Source organism: Petromyzon marinus, chromosome 77 (genome assembly GCF_048934315.1).
Source record: "Petromyzon marinus isolate PM22_M1 ecotype Great Lakes invasive population chromosome 77, UKy_Petmar_22M1.pri1.0, whole genome shotgun sequence".
NCBI classification, from domain to species: Eukaryota; Metazoa; Chordata; class Hyperoartia; order Petromyzontiformes; family Petromyzontidae; genus Petromyzon; species Petromyzon marinus.
The window spans coordinates 1,657,461-1,677,897 of record NC_133743.1 but is presented as its reverse complement, the minus strand read 5'-3'; the positions used below and the strand labels follow the sequence as shown (position 1 = coordinate 1,677,897).

Sequence of the window (20,437 nt, the reverse complement as noted above, 5' to 3'; positions counted from 1 at the left end):
CATCTCTCAGGGTAATCGAACCCACGGGACCTCCTGTAGACCAGGCGAGGTAGTCAACATCTCTCAGGGTAATCGAACCCACGGGACCTCCTGTAGACCAGGCGAGGTAGTCAACATCTCTCAGGGTAATCGAACCCACGGGACCTCCTGTAGACCAGGCGAGGTAGTCAACATCTCTCAGGGTAATCGAACCCACGACCTCCTGTATACCAGGCGAGGTAGTCAACATCTCTCAGGCTAATCGAACCCACGGGACCTCCTGTATACCAGGCGAGGTAGTCAACATCTCTCAGGCTAATCGAACCCACGGGACCTATTGTGCATCAGGCGAGGTAGTTAACATCTCTCAGGGTAATCGAACCCACGACCTCCTGTAGACCAGGCGAGGTAGTCAACATCTCTCAGGGTAATCGAACCCACGGGACCTCCTGTATACCAGGCGAGGTAGTCAACATCTCTCAGGGTAATCGAACCCACGGGACCTCCTGTATACCAGGCGAGGTAGTCAACATCTCTCAGGGTAATCGAACCCACGGGACTTCCTGTATACCAGGCGAGGTAGTCAACATCTCTCAGGGTAATCGAACCCACGGGACTTCCTGTATACCAGGCGAGGTAGTCAACTTCTCCCCCAAACCACGTTGGGGTCCACGCAACGTTTTTTTTTTATAATTCCGTGACGAACTTTTGGGGTTAAGGAGGGGTGGGGTTTTGGGTGTTGGTTGTTGTTGTTGTTGGATTGTTGTTGTTGGGTTGTTGGGTGTTGGTTGTGGCTCTCATCGCTTGCGGTTCTCACATCGACGGTCACTTCGCTTCTGTAGGCTCGGGCCGTGAGTCGGCTCCGCCTGAAGACGGTGGCGTGCCGAGCGACCGGAACGTCGCCATCGGCTGTAGGTTACTCCGTACGCGTCTTCATCAAAAGCACCGAAGGGTTAGGTGGGTCGTCGAGTCTTAGAGTTGTTACACGCTCGTCATCATCAGCATCATCATCGTCGTCGTAGTCGTCGTCATCATCATCACCATCATCGTCATCACCATCATCATCATCATTGTCATCATCATCGTCGTCATCATCATCATCACCATCATCGTCATCACCATCATCATCGTCATCATCACCACCACCATCACCACCACCATCGTCACTACCACCGCCATCATCACCACCACCACCAACATCATTACCACCACCATCACCACCACCGCCACCATCACCCTCACCATCACCATCATCACCATCACCACCACCATCACCGCCACCATCACCCTCACCATCACCATCATCACCATCACCACCATCACCACCATCACCATCACCACCACCGCCACCATCACCACCATCACCATCATCACCATCACCACCACCATCACCATCACCACCAACACCATCACCATCACCACCACCACCATCACCACCATCATCACCACCATCACCACCACCACCACCATCACCACCACCACCACCACCATCATCATCATCACCACCACCACCATCACCACCATCACCACCACCATCACCACCATCACCACCACCATCACCACCATCATCATCATCACCACCACCATCACCACCATCATCACCACCATCACCACTACCACCATCATCACCATCACCATCATCACCACCACCACCACCATCACCACCACCATCATCACCACCACCATCATCACCATCACCACCATCATCACCATCACCACTATCACCACCACCACCATCACCACCACCATCACCACCATCATCACCATCACCATCATCACCATCACCACCATCACCACCACCACCATCACCACCACCATCATCACCACCATCACCACCATCACCACCACCATCACCACCACCATCACCACCATCACCACCACCACCATCACCACCACCATCACCATCATCACCACCACCATCATCACCATCACCACCACCATCATCACCATCACCATCACCACCACCATCACCACCATCACCACCACCATCACCACCATCACCACTACCATCACCACCACCATCACCACCACAACCATCACCACCACCACCACCATCACCACCATCACCACCACCATCACCACCACCATCATCACCACCACCATCACCACCACCATCACCACCATCACCACCACCATCACCACCATCATCACCATCACCACTACCATCACCACCACAACCATCACCACCACCATCACCACCACCATCATCACCATCACCACCACCATCACCACCACCATCACCACTACCATCACCACCACCATCACCACTACCATCACCACCACCATCACCACCACTACCATCACCATCACCACTACCATCATCACCATCACCACCACCATCACCACCATCACCACCACCACCATCACCACCACCATCACCACCATCCACATCCTCCTCCACCTCCTCCCTTCTAACCCCGGTAACAAAGTTTTACGAATATTAAAAATATATTCTTTGGTTCTTTCGTTAAAGTCACGAAGATAGACGATAAAATAATAATGAAAAATGAATTAAATTGAAATTAAAAACCCAAAACTCACTTAAATTTGAAAATTTAAAATTTGTATTTTATTGTTATTATTTACTTGTTATTATTTATTTATTGTATTTGTATTGTATTTTTTAAATTATATTTCTATTGTATATTTATTGTATTTTTATTACATTTTTATCGTACTTTTATTGTATTTGTATTATATTTTTTATTGTATTTTTATTATATTTGCATTGTATTTCAATTGTATTTGTATCGTCTTTTTATTGTATTTTATTGTATTATTGTATTTTTATTGTATTTTTATTATATTTGTATCGTCTTTTTACCGTCTTTTTATTGTATTATTGTGTTTCTATTGTATTTTTATTGTCTTTTTATTGTATTATTGTATTTCTATTGTATTTTTATTGTATTATTGTATTTCTATTATATTTTTATTGTATTTGTATTGTATTTCTATAGTATTGTTATAGTTTTTTTTATTGTATTTCTATTATATTTCTATTGTATTTGTATTGTATTTTTATTGTATTTCTATAGTATTTTTATTGTATTTGTATTGTATTTCTATAGTATTTTTATTGAATTTTTATTATATTTTTATTGTATTTGTATAGTATTTCTATAGTATTTTTATTGTATTTTTCTATTTCCGTGACTCCACCGAAAAAAAAACACCGACTTTGACTTCCTGCATGCGCGAAAGTTTAAAGCAAAAAAAAATTAACGTAAATTTTTTTTCTTTCCCGAACCGCGACTTTCACGGTGCGTGTGGGCGCGAGGAGTTGTTGGTGATGATTGTAATCATGTTGATTGTAATCATGTTGATTGTAATCATGTTGATTGTAAACGAACGTTAATCATGACGAACATGCGCCGACTCTGAAAGTTATTGCCTCCGAGAAATACACAAATAGTGTAGTGTATAGTGTAGTGTATAGTGTGTAGTGTATAGGGTAGTGTAGTGTATAGTGTAGTGTATAGTGTAGTGTATAGTGTAGTGTATAGTGTAGTGTATAGTGTAGTGTATAGTGTAGTGTAGTGTGTAGTGTATAGTGTAGTGTATAGTGTAGTGTAGTGTGTAGTGTATAGTGTAGTGTATAGTGTAGTGTATAGTGTAGTGTATAATGTAGTGTGTAGTGTAGTGTATAGTGTAGTGTATAATGTAGTGTATAATGTAGTGTGTAGTGTAGTGTATAGTGTAGTGTATAGTGTGTAGTGTATAGTGTAGTGTAGTGTATAGTGTGTAGTGTATAGTGTAGTGTAGATAGTGTAGTGTATAGTGTAGTGTATAGTGTAGTGTATAGTGTAGTGTATAGTGTAGTGTGTAGTGTAGTGTATAGTGTGTAGTGTATAGTGTAGTGTGTAGTGTAGTGTGTAGTGTAGTGTATAGTGTAGTGTAGTGTGTAGTGTATAGTGTAGTGTATAGTGCAGTGTATAGTGTAGTGTATAGTGTAGGGTGTAGTGTAGTGTATAGTGTAGTGTGTAGTGTAGTGTATAGTGTAGTGTGTAGTGTATAGTGTAGTGTATAGTGTAGTGTAGTGTGTAGTAGTGTATAGTGTAGTGTGTAGTGTATAGTGTAGTGTATAGTGTAGTGTATAGTAGTGTAGTGTATAGTGTAGTGTATAGTGTAGTGTGTAGTGTAGTGTATAGTGTAGTGTGTAGTGTAGTGTGTAGTGTAGTGTATAGTGAAGTGTAGTGTATAGTGTAGTGTAAAGTGTAGTGTATAGTGTAGTGTATAGTGTAGTGTATAGTGTATAGTGTAGTGTATAGTGTAGTGTATATTGTATAGGGTAGTGTGTAGTGTATAGTGTAGTGTATAGTGTAGTGTATAGTGTAGTGTATAGTGTATAGTGTAGTGTATAGTGTAGTGTATAGTGTAGTGTATAGTGTAGTGTATAGTGTAGTGTAGTGTATAGTGTAGTGTATAGTGTAGTGTATAGTATAGTGTATAGTGTAGTGTATAGTGTAGTGTATAGTGTAGTGTGTAGTGTAGTGTGTAGTGTAGTGTATAGTGTAGTGTATAGTGTAGTGTATATTGTAGTGTATAGTGTAGTGTGTAGTGTAGTGTAGAGTGTAGTGTATAGTGTAGTGTAGTGTGTATAGTGTAGTGTATAGGGTAGTGTAGTGTGTAGTGTAGTGTATAGTGTAGTGTAGCGTGTAGTGTATAGTGTAGTGTGTATAGTGTAGTGTATAGGGTAGTGTAGTGTATAGTGTAGTGTAGAGTGTAGTGTATAGTGTAGTGTATAGTGTAGTGTGTAGTGTAGTGTGTAGTGTAGTGTATAGTGTAGTGTAGAGTGTAGTGTATAGTGTATTGTAGATAGTGTAGTGTATAGTGTAGTGTATAGTGTAGTGTATAGTGTAGTGTATAGTGTAGTGTATAGTGTAGTGTATAGTATAGTGTAGTTTCGATTTAAAGCTTTCGTGACTGCAATGATTCATCTTCTTTGGTTCTTTCGGTAAAGTCACGTAGAATGAGAATAAAATAATAAATTGATAAAATAACATAACACAATAATAGTCTCACGACGTTTCGGCCACAACACAAGCGGCCTTCATCAGGTGAAGGGACGAGACTGTCTGGTAGGACAGCGCTGGAGTGAAAGAGCCACGTTCAGATCACGACCTTTAAGCTCTGTGATATATAACGACTTATTGTTGGTAGCTTAGCTGATTGGAGAATATAGAGTTTATTGATAACATTAAGGTAATTTATATTTTAGTTTTTTATTGGATCACTATATAGTACTGTGAATAGCTCAGATGTGTAGGCCTTGACTTCAACATAGTCATTTCTGTGACCAGTCACTAGCTAATCACTCAGTTATTTCAATGCTAAATTCGCCTAGTTATTTCAATGCTAAATTCTCCTGTTTGATTTGTACTAAGTGCCTCGGTGAATGTGTATGCTCTGACTTTAACGTAGCTATTTCTGTGACCAGTTACAAGCTAATCACTCAGCTATTTCAATGCTAAATTCTATGCTAATTCCTTTGTCAAGGGGTGCCTCTGCGGATGTGTATGCTTTAACTTTTAACATAGCTATTTCTGTGACCAGTCACAAGCTAATCACTCAGCCATTTCAATGCTAAATTATATGCTAATTCCTTTGTCAAGGCGCTTTGTTTCCTCTCACACAGCTTAAAGGCCGTGATCTGAACGTGGCTCTTTCACTCCAGCGCTGTCCTACCAGACAGTCTCGTCCCTTCACCTGATGAAGGCCGCTTGTGTTGTGGCCGAAACGTCGTGAGAATATTATTGTGTTATTTTATTTTATCAATTTATTATTTTATTCTCATTCTACGTGACTTTACCGAGAGAACCAAAGAAGTATAGTGTAGTGTATAGTGTAGTGTATAGTGTATAGTGTAGTGTATAGTGTAGTGTAGTGTGTAGTGTATAGTGTAGTGCATAGTGTAGTGTAGTGTATAGTGTAGTGTATAGTGTAGTGTGTAGTGTAGTGTATAGTGTGGTGTATAGTGTAGTGTATAGTGTAGTGTATAGTGTAGTGTATAGTGTAGTGTATAGTGTAGTGTAGTGTGTAGTGTAGTGCATAGTGTAGTGTAGTGTGTAGTGTAGTGTATAGTGTAGTGTGTAGTGTATAGTGTAGTGTATAGTGTAGTGAAAGTGTAGTGTAGTGTGTAGTGTATAGTGTATAGTGTAGTGTATAGTGTAGTGTGTAGTGTATAGTGTAGTGCATAGTGTAGTGTAGTGTGTAGTGTATAGTGTAGTGTATAGTGTATAGTGTAGTGTATAGTATAGTGTGTAGTGTAGTCTGTAGTGTATAGTGTAGTGTATAGTGTAGTGTATGGTGTAGTGTGTAGTGTAGTGTATAGTGTAGTGTATAGTGTAGTGTGTAGTGAAGTGCAGAGTGTAGTGTGTAGTGTATAGTGTAGTGTATAGTGTAGTGTATCGTGTAGTGTAGTGTAGTGTATAGTGTATTGTAGTGTATAGTGTAGTGTATAGTGTAGTGTATAGTGTGTAGTGTATAGTGTAGTAGTGTATAGTGTAGTGTAGTTTATAGTGTAGTGTATAGTGTCGTAATGTATAGTGTAGTGTTGTGTATAGTGGAGTGTATAGTGTAGTATATAGTGTAGTGTGTAGTAGTGTGTAGTGTCTAGTGTATAGTATAGTGTAGTGTATAGTGTAGTGTATAATGTAGTATATAGTGTAGTGTGTTGTAGTGTGTAGTAGTGTATAGTGTAGTGTATAGTGTAGTGTAAAGTGTAGTGTATAGTGTAGTGTATAGTGTAGTGTGTAGTGTAGTGTATAGTGTAGTGTGTAGTAGTGTAGTGTATAGTGTAGTAGTGTATAGTGTAGTGTAGTGTGTAGTGTAGTGTGTAGTGTAGTGTATAGTGTAGTGTATAGTGTAGTGTATAGTGTATAGTGTAGTGTATAGTGTAGTGAAAGTGTAGTGTAGTGTGTAGTGTATAGTGTATAGTGTAGTGTATAGTGTAGTGTGTAGTGTATAGTGTAGTGCATAGTGTAGTGTAGTGTGTAGTGTATAGTGTAGTGTATAGTGTAGTGTATAGTGTAGTGTATAGTATAGTGTGTAGTGTAGTCTGTAGTGTATAGTGTAGTGTATAGTGTAGTGTATGGTGTAGTGTGTAGTGTAGTGTATAGTGTAGTGTATAGTGTAGTGTGTAGTGAAGTGCAGAGTGTAGTGTGTAGTGTATAGTGTAGTGTATAGTGTAGTGTATCGTGTAGTGTAGTGTATAGTGTATTGTAGTGTATAGTGTAGTGTATAGTGTAGTGTATAGTGTGTAGTGTATAGTGTAGTAGTGTATAGTGTAGTGTAGTTTATAGTGTAGTGTATAGTGTCGTAATGTATAGTGTAGTGTTGTGTATAGTGGAGTGTATAGTGTAGTATATAGTGTAGTGTGTAGTAGTGTGTAGTGTCTAGTGTATAGTATAGTGTAGTGTATAGTGTAGTGTATAATGTAGTATATAGTGTAGTGTGTTGTAGTGTGTAGTAGTGTATAGTGTAGTGTATAGTGTAGTGTAAAGTGTAGTGTATAGTGTAGTGTATAGTGTAGTGTGTAGTGTAGTGTATAGTGTAGTGTGTAGTAGTGTAGTGTATAGTGTAGTAGTGTATAGTGTAGTGTAGTGTGTAGTGTAGTGTGTAGTGTAGTGTATAGTGTAGTGTATAGTGTAGTGTATAGTGTAGTGTATAGTATAGTGTAGTGTATAGTGTATAGTGTAGTGTATAGTGTAGTGTATAGTAGTGTAGTGTATAGTGTAGTGTAGTGTGTAGTGTATAGTGTGTAGTGTATAGTGTAGTGTATAGTGTAGTGTATAGTGTAGTGTATAGTGTATAGTGGAGTGTATAGTGTGTAGTGTAGTGTATAGTGTAGTGTGTAGTGTAGTGTGTAGTGTATAATGTAGTGTATAGTGTAGTGTATAGTGTGGTGTATAGTGTAGTGTATAGTGTGTAGTAGTGTATAGTGTAGTGTATAGTGTAGTGTATAGTGTATAGTAGTGTATAGTGTAGTGCATAGTGTATAGTGTAGTGTATAGTGTAGTGTATAGTGTAGTGTATAGTGTAGTGTATAGTGTAGTGTATAGTGTAGTGTATAGTGTAGTGTGTAGTGTAGTGTATAGTGTAGTGTATAGTGTAGTGTGTATTGTAGTGTATAGTGCAGTGTATAGTGTAGTGTATAGTGTAGTGTGTAGTGTAGTGTGTAGTGTAGTGTATAGTGTAGTGTGTAGTGTAGTGTACAGTGTAGTGTATAGTGTAGTGTAGTGTATAGTGTAGTAGTGTATAGTGTAGTGTAGTGTGTAGTGTAGTGTATAGTGTAGTGTATAGTGTGTAGTGTATAGTGTAGTGTATAGTGTAGTGTATAGTGTGTAGTGTAGTGCAGTGTATAGTATAATAGTGTATAGTGTAGTGTAGTGTATAGTGTAGTGTATAGTGTAGTATATAGTGTAGTGTGTAGTAGTGTGTAGTGTATAGTGTATAGTATAGTGTAGTGTATAGTGTAGTGTATAATGTAGTATATAGTGTAGTGTGTTGTAGTGTGTAGTAGTGTATAGTGTAGTGTATAGTGTAGTGTATAGTGTAGTGTGTAGTGTAGTGTATAGTGTAGTGTATAGTGTAGTGTATAGTGTAGTGTATAGTAGTGTAGTGTATAGTAGTGTATAGTGTAGTGTGTAGTGTAGTATATAGTGTATAGTGTGTAGTGTAGTGTATAGTGTAGTAGTGTATAGTGTAGTGTATAGTGTAGTGTACAGCATAGTGTATAGTGTAGTGTATAGTGTAGTGTATAGTGTAGTAGTGTATAGTGTAGTGTATAGTGTAGTGTATAGTGTAGTAGTGTATAGTGTAGTGTATAGTGTAGTGTATAGTGTAGTGTAAAGTGTAGTGTATAGTGTATAGTGTAGTGTAGTGTATAGTGTAGTGTAGTGTATAGTGTAGTAGTGTACAGCGTAGTGTATAATAGTGCAGTGCATCAATGTCTCTGTGCATCACTGCTCCACCCGTAAACCCCCAACACCCTCCGCCACTGCAGCTCACCCCCGCCACCTCCACCGCCTCTCCGACGTCCGCGATGTCCTCGCCGACGACCTCCGCCCGGCGCCGCCCCTCCGGCCCTCCACCACCACCACCACCACCACCACCACTGCCGGCACCACCACCACCACCGCTGCTTCTTCTGCTGCTCCTGACGGCCTCCGCGATGCCCGCGGCTGCCCGGCCATCGGACGGCGGCCTCCCCGCCGGCTGCTCCCGCCTCGCATCCGACCGCAGCGCCGTCGAATGCTCGAGGGCCTTCTCCGGCGACTCCGGCTTCAGCGACGACGAGCCCGCCGCCCTCATCGGGAAGATCTCCTTCGCGGACGCGGGCCTCGAACGCCTCGCCGACGGCGCCTTCGACGCCCTCCGGGAGCTGGGCGCCGTCGATCTCGGGGGCCCGGCGGCCAACCGCTGGCGGTGCGACTGCGGCGTCTGGTACCTGCGCTCGTGGCTCGCCAAGCAGGCCGACCAGGGCCCTGGGCCGGGGGAGCGGTGCGCGTGGCCGCCGCGGCTGAGGGGCCGCGTGGTGGCCCTGCTGTCGACGGAGGAGGCCCTGCGCGGCTGCCTGCCGGCGTGCCCGGGCGCGCTGGCGTCCCATGCGGGCCTCTACCTGTCCGCGGCCGCCCACGGGGCCCTCGTGCTGACGCTGGTCTACCTGGTGCACAAGCTGCGGAGACAGGTGCGGCAGGTGAGGAAGGGGGAAGGGGGGCGCGTGTGTGTACGTGCGTGTGTGTGTGTGTGTGTACGTGCGTGTGTGTGTGTACGTACGTGTGTGTGTACGTCTGTGTGTGTGTGTGTACGTGTGTGTGTGTACGTGCGTGTGTGTGTGTACGTCTGTGTGTGTGTGTGTACGTGTGTGTGTGTGTGTACGTCTGTGTGTGTGTGTGTGTACGTCTGTGTGTGTGTGTACGTCTGTGTGTGTGTGTGTGTACGTCTGTGTGTGTGTGTACGTCTGTGTGTGTGTGTACGTCTGTGTGTGTGTGTGTACGTGCGTGTGTGTGTGTGTACGTGCGTGTGTGTGTGTGTGTACGTCTGTGTGTGTGTGTGTACGTCTGTGTGTGTGTGTGTACGTCTGTGTGTGTACGTACGTGTGTGTGTGTGTACGTACGTGCGTGTGTGTGTGTACGTGTGTGTGTGTGTGTACGTGTACGTCTGTGTGTGTACGTACGTGTGTGTGTGTGTACGTGCGTGTGTGTGTGTGTACGTCTGCGTGTGTGTGTACGTGTACGTCTGTGTGTGTACGTACGTGTGTGTGTGTACGTGCGTGTGTGTGTGTACGTACGTCTGTGTGTGTACGTACGTGTGTGTGTACGTACGTGTGTGTGTGTGTACGTGTGTGTGTGTGTACGTACGTGTGTGTGTGTGTACGTGTGTGTGTGTGTGCGTCTGTGTGTGTGTGTGTACGTACGTGTGTGTGTGTACGTGTGTGTGTGTGTGTACGTCTGTGTGTGTGTGTACGTGTGTGTGTGTGTGTACGTCTGTGTGTGTGTACGTGTGTGTGTGTGTGTGTACGTGTGTGTGTGTGTGTACGTGTGTGTGTGTGTGTACGTGTGTGTGTGTGTGTACGTGTGTGTGTGTACGTGCGTGTGTGTGTGTGTACGTGCGTGTGTGTGTGTACGTACGTGTGTGTGTGTATGTACGTGCGTGTGTGTGTGTACGTGCGTGTGTGTGTACGTGCGTGTGTGTGTGTATGTACGTGTGTGTGTGTGTGTACGTGTGTGTGTGTGTACGTGTGTGTGTGTGTGTACGTCTGTGTGTGTGTGTGTACGTGCGTGTGTGTGTGTGTGTGTACGTCTGTGTGTGTGTGTACGTGCGTGTGTGTGTGTGTACGTCTGCGTGTGTGTGTGTGTGTACGTGTGTGTGTGTGTACGTGCGTGTGTGTGTGTATGTACGTGTGTGTGTGTACGTACGTGTGTGTGTGTGTACGTGCGTGTGTGTGTGTACGTACGTGTGTGTGTGTGTGCGTGTGTGTGTGTGTACGTCTGTGTGTGTGTGTACGTGCGTGTGTGTACGTCTGTGTGTGTGTGTACGTGTGTGTGTGTGTGTACGTACGTGTGTGTGTGTACGTCTGTGTGTGTGTGTACGTGTGTGTGTGTGTACGTGTGTGTGTGTGTGTGTACGTGTGTGTGTGTGTACGTGTGTGTGTGTGTGTACGTGCGTGTGTGTGTGTACGTCTGTGTGTGTGTGTGTACGTGTGTGTGTGTGTGTGTACGTGTGTGTGTGTGTACGTGTGTGTGTGTGTGTACGTGCGTGTGTGTGTGTGTACGTGAGTGTCTCGGTCAGTCGACCCGCGGCACCTGCTGGGTCTGCCCCCCCACGAGCCCCCCCCCCCCCCCCCTTGCCGGCGGGGGCGTTCGGCAACTTCACGTGGCGGCCTCAGGGTTGCGCGTGGCCTGGCCGCGAACGGCGGTTGTTGTTGTTGTTGTTGTGGTTGTTGTTGTTGTTGTGGTTGTTGTTGTTGTTGTTGTGTGTACGCGCGCGTGTTTCCCGCACCTCAACGCCACGCTCCCACGCTCCCACGCCACACCCCCCCCTTCGTTATTTTGCTCCGTGAGAAGAGCCACACTCCCCCTGCTGTTTGGCAGTCCCCTGCCCCGAGCAGAGGACTGTCCGCCCCTAGTGGCGGCAGGAGCCGGAGCCGGAGCCGGTCCACCGGACCTCGCGAATGGCACGGAGATCCAGGCGGTACCGGTCCAGCTCCCGACGGAGGGAGCGGCAGCCTCTCCTCCAAACACACACCGGAGCCGGTCAACCGGACCCTTCCTGCAAACCCGCAAAGAAATATCCTGGCGGTACCGGTCCAGCTCCCGACGGAGGGAGCGGCAGCCTCTCCTCCGCAGGGAGCGTTCGAACATTCCAACGTGGCCACCCGCTGGTGGCTTTTCGTTGTTTCTGGAGGAGCCCCGAGGGTACGGGATTCAGTCTCCTGGCTCCGCCAACTGGGGTTTGGCCAGGAGACATCATGGACGCCTGTCCCCCTGAGGCCTCCGGCACAAAAGCTTGTTAGTTAGATATGTGTAGGTTTTTGACTTTAACATAGCCATTCCTGTGACCAGTCACAAGCTAATCCCTCAGCTATTTGATATGTAAACACCTTTGTCAAGGTACCTCACTTCTCCCAACCAGCTGAAAAGTCGCTACGAATCTTAACATCGTTCACTGAAGCTCTGTCGTCCCGACAGGTCTGTACCTTTCACCTGAAGACGGCCGCTTGCGTTGTGGCCGAAACGTCGTGAGAATTTTATTGTGTTATTTTATTATTCTATTCTCATTCTACGTGACCTTACCGAAAGAACCAAAGAAGAAGATTTTAGACGTGGTTTTGTGGTAATTAAATTGAAGGTGGAGGGGTTACCGGCATAACGCACCCATCCAGAGCCCCCGCTTGGCCGCTGTGGTGGCTGCAAACGCCATGAGGGGATTGACCAATCGAATTTGGCCCTCCTCCCCACGGCACTGCTCACCACAGCGTTGCCATCCGGCACCAAGGAGGAGGTAGGGGGTTGTGATTCCCGGGGTGTGGGAAGCTGTAAGCCCCAGGCTACTTTGGGCTCGCCTTCCCGTCAGCCGGAGGCGAGGAGTGGTGGTCGTGGTTACTTATGCCCCCGCCGAAGATGAACATCCGTGGAGGGATGCAGGCAAGGCCGATGAGTCAGATGCCTTCTGTGACCTACTGTCACAGGTGCTGGCTAAAGTGGCCCCTCGGGATAGAGTCATCTTGTTGGGTGACTTCAATGCCCGAGTTGGTCACGGTGCTGGCACCTGGTCTGGAGTGATTGGAGGGCATGGGCCAGATCAGCTCAATAACAACGGTAGGAGGCTGCTAGATTTTTGTGCAGCCCACGGGCTTGTAATTACCAACACGCTGTTCCGGCATCGGCGCATCCACGCAACATCATGGATGCACGCCGGGTCCAAGCAAGAACATCTGCCGGACTACGTAGTGATGGACCAACGGATTCGAGCCCATGTCCTTGACACCAGGACCTACCATGGAGCTGATCTGCCCTCTGACCATCGACTAGTCATCTGTAAGATGCGCCTGCCATTCTTCCGCTCCGGCGGTGGGTGTACACCCAGGACCCCATTCCAACCTAAGGTGGCCTGGCCTCAGCTAGCTGACGAAAGTTGCGAGCGAGAATTTCATCATCGCTCGCGGCTGGGGTTGGCATCGTCCGCCACCACTCCTCCTGATGCCGAGGGGGAAATGGGCGGCGAGGTTTCGGACCGTTGCTCAGGCGGCTGGGCTGAGCGATTTCCCCTCCCCCCAGGACCTCAGGGAAACGCTCTGCAGGTCCGCGAGCCTGTTCCTGGCCGGTCGGAGATTGGATCACCGTTCTTTCCCCCCCGATGACGGCAGATAGGCGCGGCAGCGCCGCAGGTTACTTTTGTGATGCAGTTAACCCCTAACCCTCACCCACAACCCTCACCCAACCCACAACGCTCACCCACAACGCTCACCCACAACCCTCACCCAACCCACAACGCTCACCCAACCCACAACGCTCACCCACAACGCTCACCCACAGCGCTCACCCACAACTCGCTCTCCTCCCCCCCCGCCGCCAAGAATCTGGAGTACGACATCTACCAGGAAGCCAATGAGGAGAGTCCCTACGAGCTGGGCGAGACCTCGACGAGGAAGACGAAGACGAAGGGAGGTGGCGGAGGAGGTGGTGGTGGCGGCGGTGACGGTGACACCAGCGGCTATGCCCCTGTGGGACCGCTGCGCAAGGAAGAGCAGTATGCGGCGCTCGCACCGGCGGGCAAGGGCGGTGGTGGTGGCGGTGGAGGCGGTGGAGGCGGTGGCAATGCGGGGCTGGCCAAACGCAAGGGGGTCAAGCAGCAGGGGCTCTAGCAAGGGGGTCGAGCAAAGGGAGGACCACCCAACCCCGTGTCCTGTCTGTCTGTCTGGCGTGGGTCTCTGTGTGGGTCTCTGTGTGGGTCTCTGTGTGGGGCTCTGTGTGGGGCTCTGTGGGTCTCTTTGTGGGTCTCTCTGTGGGTTTCTCTGTGAGGCTCTGTGGGTCTCTGTGGGTCTCTGTGGGTCTCTGTGGGTCTCTCTGTGAGGCTCTGTGGGTCTCTGTGGGTCTCTGTGGGTCTCTCTGTGGATCTCTGTGGGTGTCTGTGTGGGTCTCTGTGGGTCTCTGTGGGTCTCTGTGGGTCTCTCTGTGGGTCTCTGTGGGTCTCTCTGTGGGTCTCTGTGGGTTTCTCTGTGAGTCTCTCTGTGGGTCTCTGTGGGTCTCTGTGGGTCTCTGTGTGGGTCTCTGTGGGTCTCTGTGGGTTCACTGTGTGTTAATCTAGACCTCTGTGTTAATTTAGACCTCTGTGTTAAACTAGACCTCTGTGTTAATCTAGACCTCTGTGTTAATCTAGACCCCTCTGTGTTAATCTAGACCTCTGTGTTAATCTAGACCTCTGTGTTAATCTAGACCCATCTGTGTTAATCTAGATCTCTCTGTGTTAACCTAGACCCATCTGTGTTAATCTAGACCTCTGTGTTAATCTAGACCCCTCTGTGTTAATCTAGACCTCTGTGTTAATCTAGACCTCTGTGCTAATCTAGACCCATCTGTGTTAATCTAGACCTCTGTGTTAATCGAGACCCCGGTGTGTTAATCTAGACCTCTGTGTTAATCTAGACCCCTGTGTTAATCTAGACCTCTATGTTAATCTAGACCTCTGTGTTAATCTAGACCTCTGTGTTAATCTAGACATCTGTGTTAATCTAGACCTCTGTGTTAATCTAGACGTCTGTGTTAATCTAGACCCATCTGTGTTAATCTAGACCTCTGTGTTAATCTAGACCCATCTGTGTTAATCTAGACCTCTGTGTTAATCTAGACCCCTGTGTTAATCTACACCTCTGTGTTAATCTAGACCTCTGTGTTAATCTAGACCTCTGTGTTAATCTAGACCCATCTGTGTTAATCTAGACCTCTGTGTTAATCGAGACCCCGGTGTGTTAATCTAGACCTCTGTGTTAATCTAGACCTCTGTGTTAATCTAGACCCATCTGTGTTAATCTAGACCCTCTGTGTTAATCTAGACCTCTGTGTTAATCTAGACCTCTGTGTTAATCTAGACCCATCTGTGTTAATCTAGACCTCTGTGTTAATCGAGACCCCGGTGTGTTAATCTAGACCTCTGTGTTAATCTAGACCTCTGTGTTAATCTAGACCCATCTGTGTTAATCTAGACCCTCTGTGTTAATCTAGACCTCTGTGTTAATCTAGACCCATCTGTGTCAATCTAGACCTCTGTGTTAATCTAGACCCCAGTGTGTTAATCTAGACCTCTGTGTTAATCTAGACCTCTGTGTTAATCTAGACCTCTGTGTTAATCTAGACCTCTGTGTTAATCTAGACCTCTGTGTTAATCTAGACCTCTGTGTTAATCTAGACCTCTGTGTTAATCTAGACCTCTGTGTTAATCTAGACCCCTGTGTGTTAATCTAGACCTCTGTGTTAATCTAGACCTCTGTGTTAATCTAGACCTCTGTGTTAATCTAGACCCATCTGTGTTAATCTAGACCCCTCTGTGTTAATCTAGACCTCTGTGTTAATCTAGACCCCTCTGTGTTAATCTAGACCTCTGTGTTAATCTAGACCTGTGTGTTAATCTAGACCCCTGTGTTAATCTAGACCTCTGTGTTAATCTAGACCTCTGTGTTAATCTAGACCCATCTGTGTTAATCTAGACCCTCTGTGTTAATCTAGACCTCTGTGTTAATCTAGACCTCTGTGTTAATCTAGACCCATCTGTGTCAATCTAGACCTCTGTGTTAATCTAGACCCCAGTGTGTTAATCTAGACCTCTGTGTTAATCTAGACCCCTCTGTGTTAATCTAGACCCCTCTGTGTTAATCTAGACCTCTGTGTTAATCTAGACCCCTCTGTGTTAATCTAGACCTCTGTGTTAATCTAGACCTCTGTGTTAATCTAGACCTGTGTGTTAATCTAGACCCCTGTGTTAATCTAGACCTCTGTGTTAATCTAGACCTCTGTGTTAATCTAGACCTCTGTGTGTTAATCTAGACCTCTGTTTTAATCTAGACCTGTGTGTTAATCTAGACCCCTGTGTTAATCTAGACCTCTGTGTTAATCTAGACCCCTCTGTGTTAATCTAGACCTCTGTGTTAATCTAGACCTCTGTGTTAATCTAGACCCATCTGTGGTAATCTAGATCTCTCTGTGTTAACCTAGACCCATCTTTGTTAATCTAGACCTCTGTGTTAATCTAGACCCCTCTGTGTTAATCTAGACCTCTGTGTTAATCTAGACCTCTGTGCTAATCTAGACCTCTGTGTTAATCTAGACCTCTGTGTTAATTTAGACCTCTGTGTTAATCTAGACCTCTGTCTTAATCTAGACCTCTGTGTTAATCTAGACCTCTGTGTTAATCTAGACCTCTGTGTTAATCTAGACCTCTGTGTTAATCTAGACCCCTGTGTGTTAATCTAGACCTCTGTGTTAATCTAGACCTCTGTGTTAATCTAGACCTCTGCGTTAATCTAGACCCCTCTGTGTTAATCTAGACCCCTCTGTGTTAATCTAGACCTCTGTGTTAATCTAGACCCCTCTGTGTTAATCTAGACCTCTGTGTTAATCTAGACCTCTGTGTTAATCTAGACCTGTGTGTTAATCTAGACCCCTGTGTTAATCTAGACCTCTGTGTTAATCTAGACCTCTGTGTTAATCTAGACCTCTGTGTGTTAATCTAGACCTCTGTTTTAATCTAGACCTGTGTGTTAATCTAGACCCCTGTGTTAATCTAGACCTCTGTGTTAATCTAGACCCCTCTGTGTTAATCTAGACCTCTGTGTTAATCTAGACCTCTGTGTTAATCTAGACCCATCTGTGTTAATCTAGATCTCTCTGTGTTAACCTAGACCCATCTGTGTTAATCTAGACCTCTGTGTTAATCTAGACCCCTCTGTGTTAATCTAGACCTATGTGTCAATCTAGACCTCTGTGCTAATCTAGACCCATCTGTGTTAATCTAGACCTCTGTGTTAATCGAGACCTATGTGTTAATCTAGACCCCTCTGTTAATCTAGACCTCCGTATTAATCTAGACCCCTGTGTTAATCTAGACCTCTGTGTTAATCTAGACCTCTGTGTTAATCTAGACCTCTGTGTTAATCGAGACCTATGTGTTAATCTAGACCTCTGTGTTAATCTAGACCCATCTGTGTTAATCTAGACATCTGTGTTAATCTAGACCTCTGTGTTAATCTAGACCTCTGTGTTAATCTAGACCTCTGTGTTAATCTAGACCTCTGTGTTAATCTAGACCTCTGTGTTAATCTAGACCTCTGTGTTAATCGAGACCCCGGTGTGTTAATCTAGACCTCTGTGTTAATCTAGACCTCTGTGTTAATCTAGACCCCTCTGTGTTAATCTAGACCTCTGTGTTAATCTAGACCTCTGTGTTAATCTAGACCCATCTGTGTTAATGTAGACCTCTGTGTTAATCGAGACCCATCTGTGTTAATCTAGACCTCTGTGTTAATCTAGACCCATCTGTGTTAATCAAGACCTCTGTGTTAATCTAGACCCCTGTGTTAATCTAGACCTCTGTGTTAATCTAGACCTCTGTGTTATTCTAGACCTCTGTGTTAATCTAGACCTCTGTGTTAATCTAGACCTCTGTGTTAATCTAGACCTCTGTGTTAATCTAGACCCATCTGTGTTAATCTAGATCTCTGTGTTAATCTAGACCCCTCTGTGTTAATCTAGACCTCTGTGTTAATCTAGACCCATCTGTGTTAATCTAGACCTCTGTGTTAATCTAGACCTCTGTGTTAATCTAGACCCATCTGTGTTAATCTAGACCTCTGTGTTACTCTAGACCCCTCTGTATTAATCGAGACCTCTGTGTTAATCTAGACCTCTGCGTTAATCCAGACCTCTGTGTTAATCTAGACCTCTGTGTGTTAATCTAGACCTCTGTGTTAATCTAGACCTCTGTGTTAATCTAAACCTCTGTGTTAATCTAGACCCCTGTGTGTTAATCGAGACCTCTGTGTTAATCTACACCTCTGTGTTAATCTAGACCTCTGTGTTAATCTAGCCCTCTCTGTGTTAATCTAGACCCCTGTGTTAATCTAGACCTGTGTGTTAATCGAGACACCGGTGTGTTAATCTAGACCTCTGTGTTAATCTAGATCTCTGTGTTAATCTAGACCTGTGTGTTAATCTAGACCTCTGTGTTAATCTAGACCTCTGTGTTAATCTAGACCTCTGTGTTAATCGAGACCCCGGTGTGTTAATCTAGACCTCTGTGTTAATCTAGACCTCTGTGATAATCTAGACCCCTCTGTGTTAATCTAGACCTCTGTGTTAATCTAGACCTCTGTGTTAATCTAGACCCATCTGTGTTAATCTAGACCTCTGTGTTAATCGAGACCCCGGTGTGTTAATCTAGACCTCTGTGTTAATCTAGACCTCTGTGTGTTAATCTAGACCTCTGTTTTAATCTAGACCTCTGTGTTAATCTAGACCTCTGTGTTATTCTAGACCTCTGTGTTAATCTAGACCTCTGTGTTAATCTAGACCTCTGTGTTAATCTAGACCTCTGTGTTAATCTAGACCCATCTGTGTTAATCTAGATCTCTCTGTGTTAATCTAGACCCCTCTGTGTTAATCTAGACCTCTGTGTTAATCTAGACCTCTGTGTTAATCTAGACCCATCTGTGTTAATCTAGACCTCTGTGTTAATCTAGACCTCTGTGTTAATCTAGACCCATCTGTGTTAATCTAGACCTGTGTTACTCTAGACCCCTCTGTGTTAATCGAGACCTCTGTGTTAATCTAGACCTCTGCGTTAATCCAGACCTCTGTGTTAATCTAGACCTCTGTGTGTTAATCTAGACCTCTGTGTTAATCTAGACCTCTGTCTTAATCTAGACCTCTGTGTTAATCTAGACCCCTGTGTGTTAATCGAGACCTCTGTGTTAATCGAGACCTCTGTGTTAATCTAGACCTCTGTGTTAATCTAGACCTCTGTGTTAATCTAGATCTCTGTGTTAATCTAGACCTCTGCGTTAGACTCGTGGCTGAGTGAGGCGTCATGTCCATGATTAAAACGAACGTTGGCTGTGCATATCTCCTGTAGTCGCTGTGTGTGTGGGTGTGTGTGTGGGCGTGTGTGTGTGTGGGTGTGTGTGTGGGTGTGTGTGTGTGGGTGTGTGTGTGTGTGTATGTGTGGGTGTGTGTGTGGGTGTGTGAGTGTGTGTATGTGGGTCTGTGTTGGTAACGCTGTGTGGAAGCAACCTGGTCTGTCGCTCCGCACTAAGCTTCAGGTCTTCTCGGCCACGGTCATTCCCTCCCTTCTCTACGCTTGCGAAACGTGGACCCCCCTAATGGAACATCTTCGCCGGTTAGAAACATTTAGGCTGGCCTGCCTACGATCCATCCTAGGCTTAACCAGGCTGGATTGTGTGAGGAGCTCACAAATCCTTGAAAGATCTGGGCAAGGTCCCATCGGTGAGCTCCTCCGGCGGGCAAGGCTGCGTTGGCTGGGTCATGTAGCCCGCATGCCCAGCCACCGCATTCCGAAACAGCTTTTGTTCGGCCGGATTGAGGGGTCTAAACGGGCGCGGCACGGGCTAGAGAAGAGATGGAGTGATGTGGTACAGGAGGACGTGGAGCTGAATGGACTTGCCGATGACTGGTACCAGCGGTGTCAAGATCGGCCTCTGTGGAGGAGGCTCGTGAAGGACGCTACTGGGCAGTTGGAGGCAGTCGCCCTCCAACAACAACGGAGGGCGGAGGAGCGACGCTCAGAACAACGAGCGGAGCGTTGGGTGGCTAAAGCGCAGCAGGTTGGCACAGTAGGGGGCACAGGTGGTGCATCAGCCAGTGATCTCAGTCAGTCGACCCGTGGCACCTGGGTCTGCCCCGTGACCTCCTGCCAGCGGGCGTTCGACACTTCACGTGGCCTCAAGGTGCACATAGCCTGGCACAAGCGTCGTGGTGACGTCCCCGCCACTTAGTGGAGAATGGCGGTTGTTGTTGTGTGTGTTGGTGTGTGTGTGTATGGGTGTGTGTGTAGGTGTGTGGGTGTGCGTGTGTGGGTGTGTGGGTGTTTGGGTGTGCGTGTGTGGGTGTGTGGGTGTTTGGGTGTGTGTGTAGTTCGTGAAGCCTTCAATAGCTGTACCGGGGGAATCTCCATATGGTACAGATATAATGGGAGGCTGATCGATGCCTGGGTGCGGTCAAGGGATGGCTCCCTATTGCTCAACCACGTTATGTATGCCGATGATTTGGTAATAGCTGCTCATTTAGAGGAGGAGTTGGAGACGCTGCTGCTGAAACTGGAGCGTGCCACTACGAGGTGGGGCCTTACCATCAGACCCACCAAATACTAAGCACCTGCCTGGGTATTTTGTACCATCGGACACTCCACCCCCACAACTCCCAATCGGTGATGGGGCAGTTGTGGA

The 20,437-nt window shown here is 46.0% G+C and overlaps 1 protein-coding gene and 1 long non-coding RNA gene across 4 annotated transcripts in view; both read left to right on the top strand.

Moving 5' to 3' along the window:
* LOC142907308 (uncharacterized) lies at nucleotides 1-19,095 on the top strand. Of its 3 annotated transcripts, none has more exons than XM_076056660.1 (3): nucleotides 1-936; nucleotides 8,987-9,670; nucleotides 13,562-19,095. In XM_076056660.1, exons 2-3 carry the CDS (start codon nucleotides 9,026-9,028, stop codon nucleotides 13,847-13,849), a joined length of 933 nt encoding a protein of 310 aa, XP_075912775.1. In that variant the 5' UTR covers nucleotides 1-936; nucleotides 8,987-9,025; the 3' UTR covers nucleotides 13,850-19,095. The 3 variants fall into 3 exon arrangements, with proteins under 3 accessions (XP_075912775.1, XP_075912774.1, XP_075912773.1); XM_076056659.1 differs by having other exon boundaries at nucleotides 677-890; nucleotides 8,987-9,679; XM_076056658.1 differs by having other exon boundaries at nucleotides 679-936; nucleotides 8,987-9,679.
* Nucleotides 1-20,437, top strand: part of LOC142907310 (uncharacterized) — a 91,341-nt gene that overhangs the window by 908 nt on the left and 69,996 nt on the right. The window lies entirely within an intron of this gene.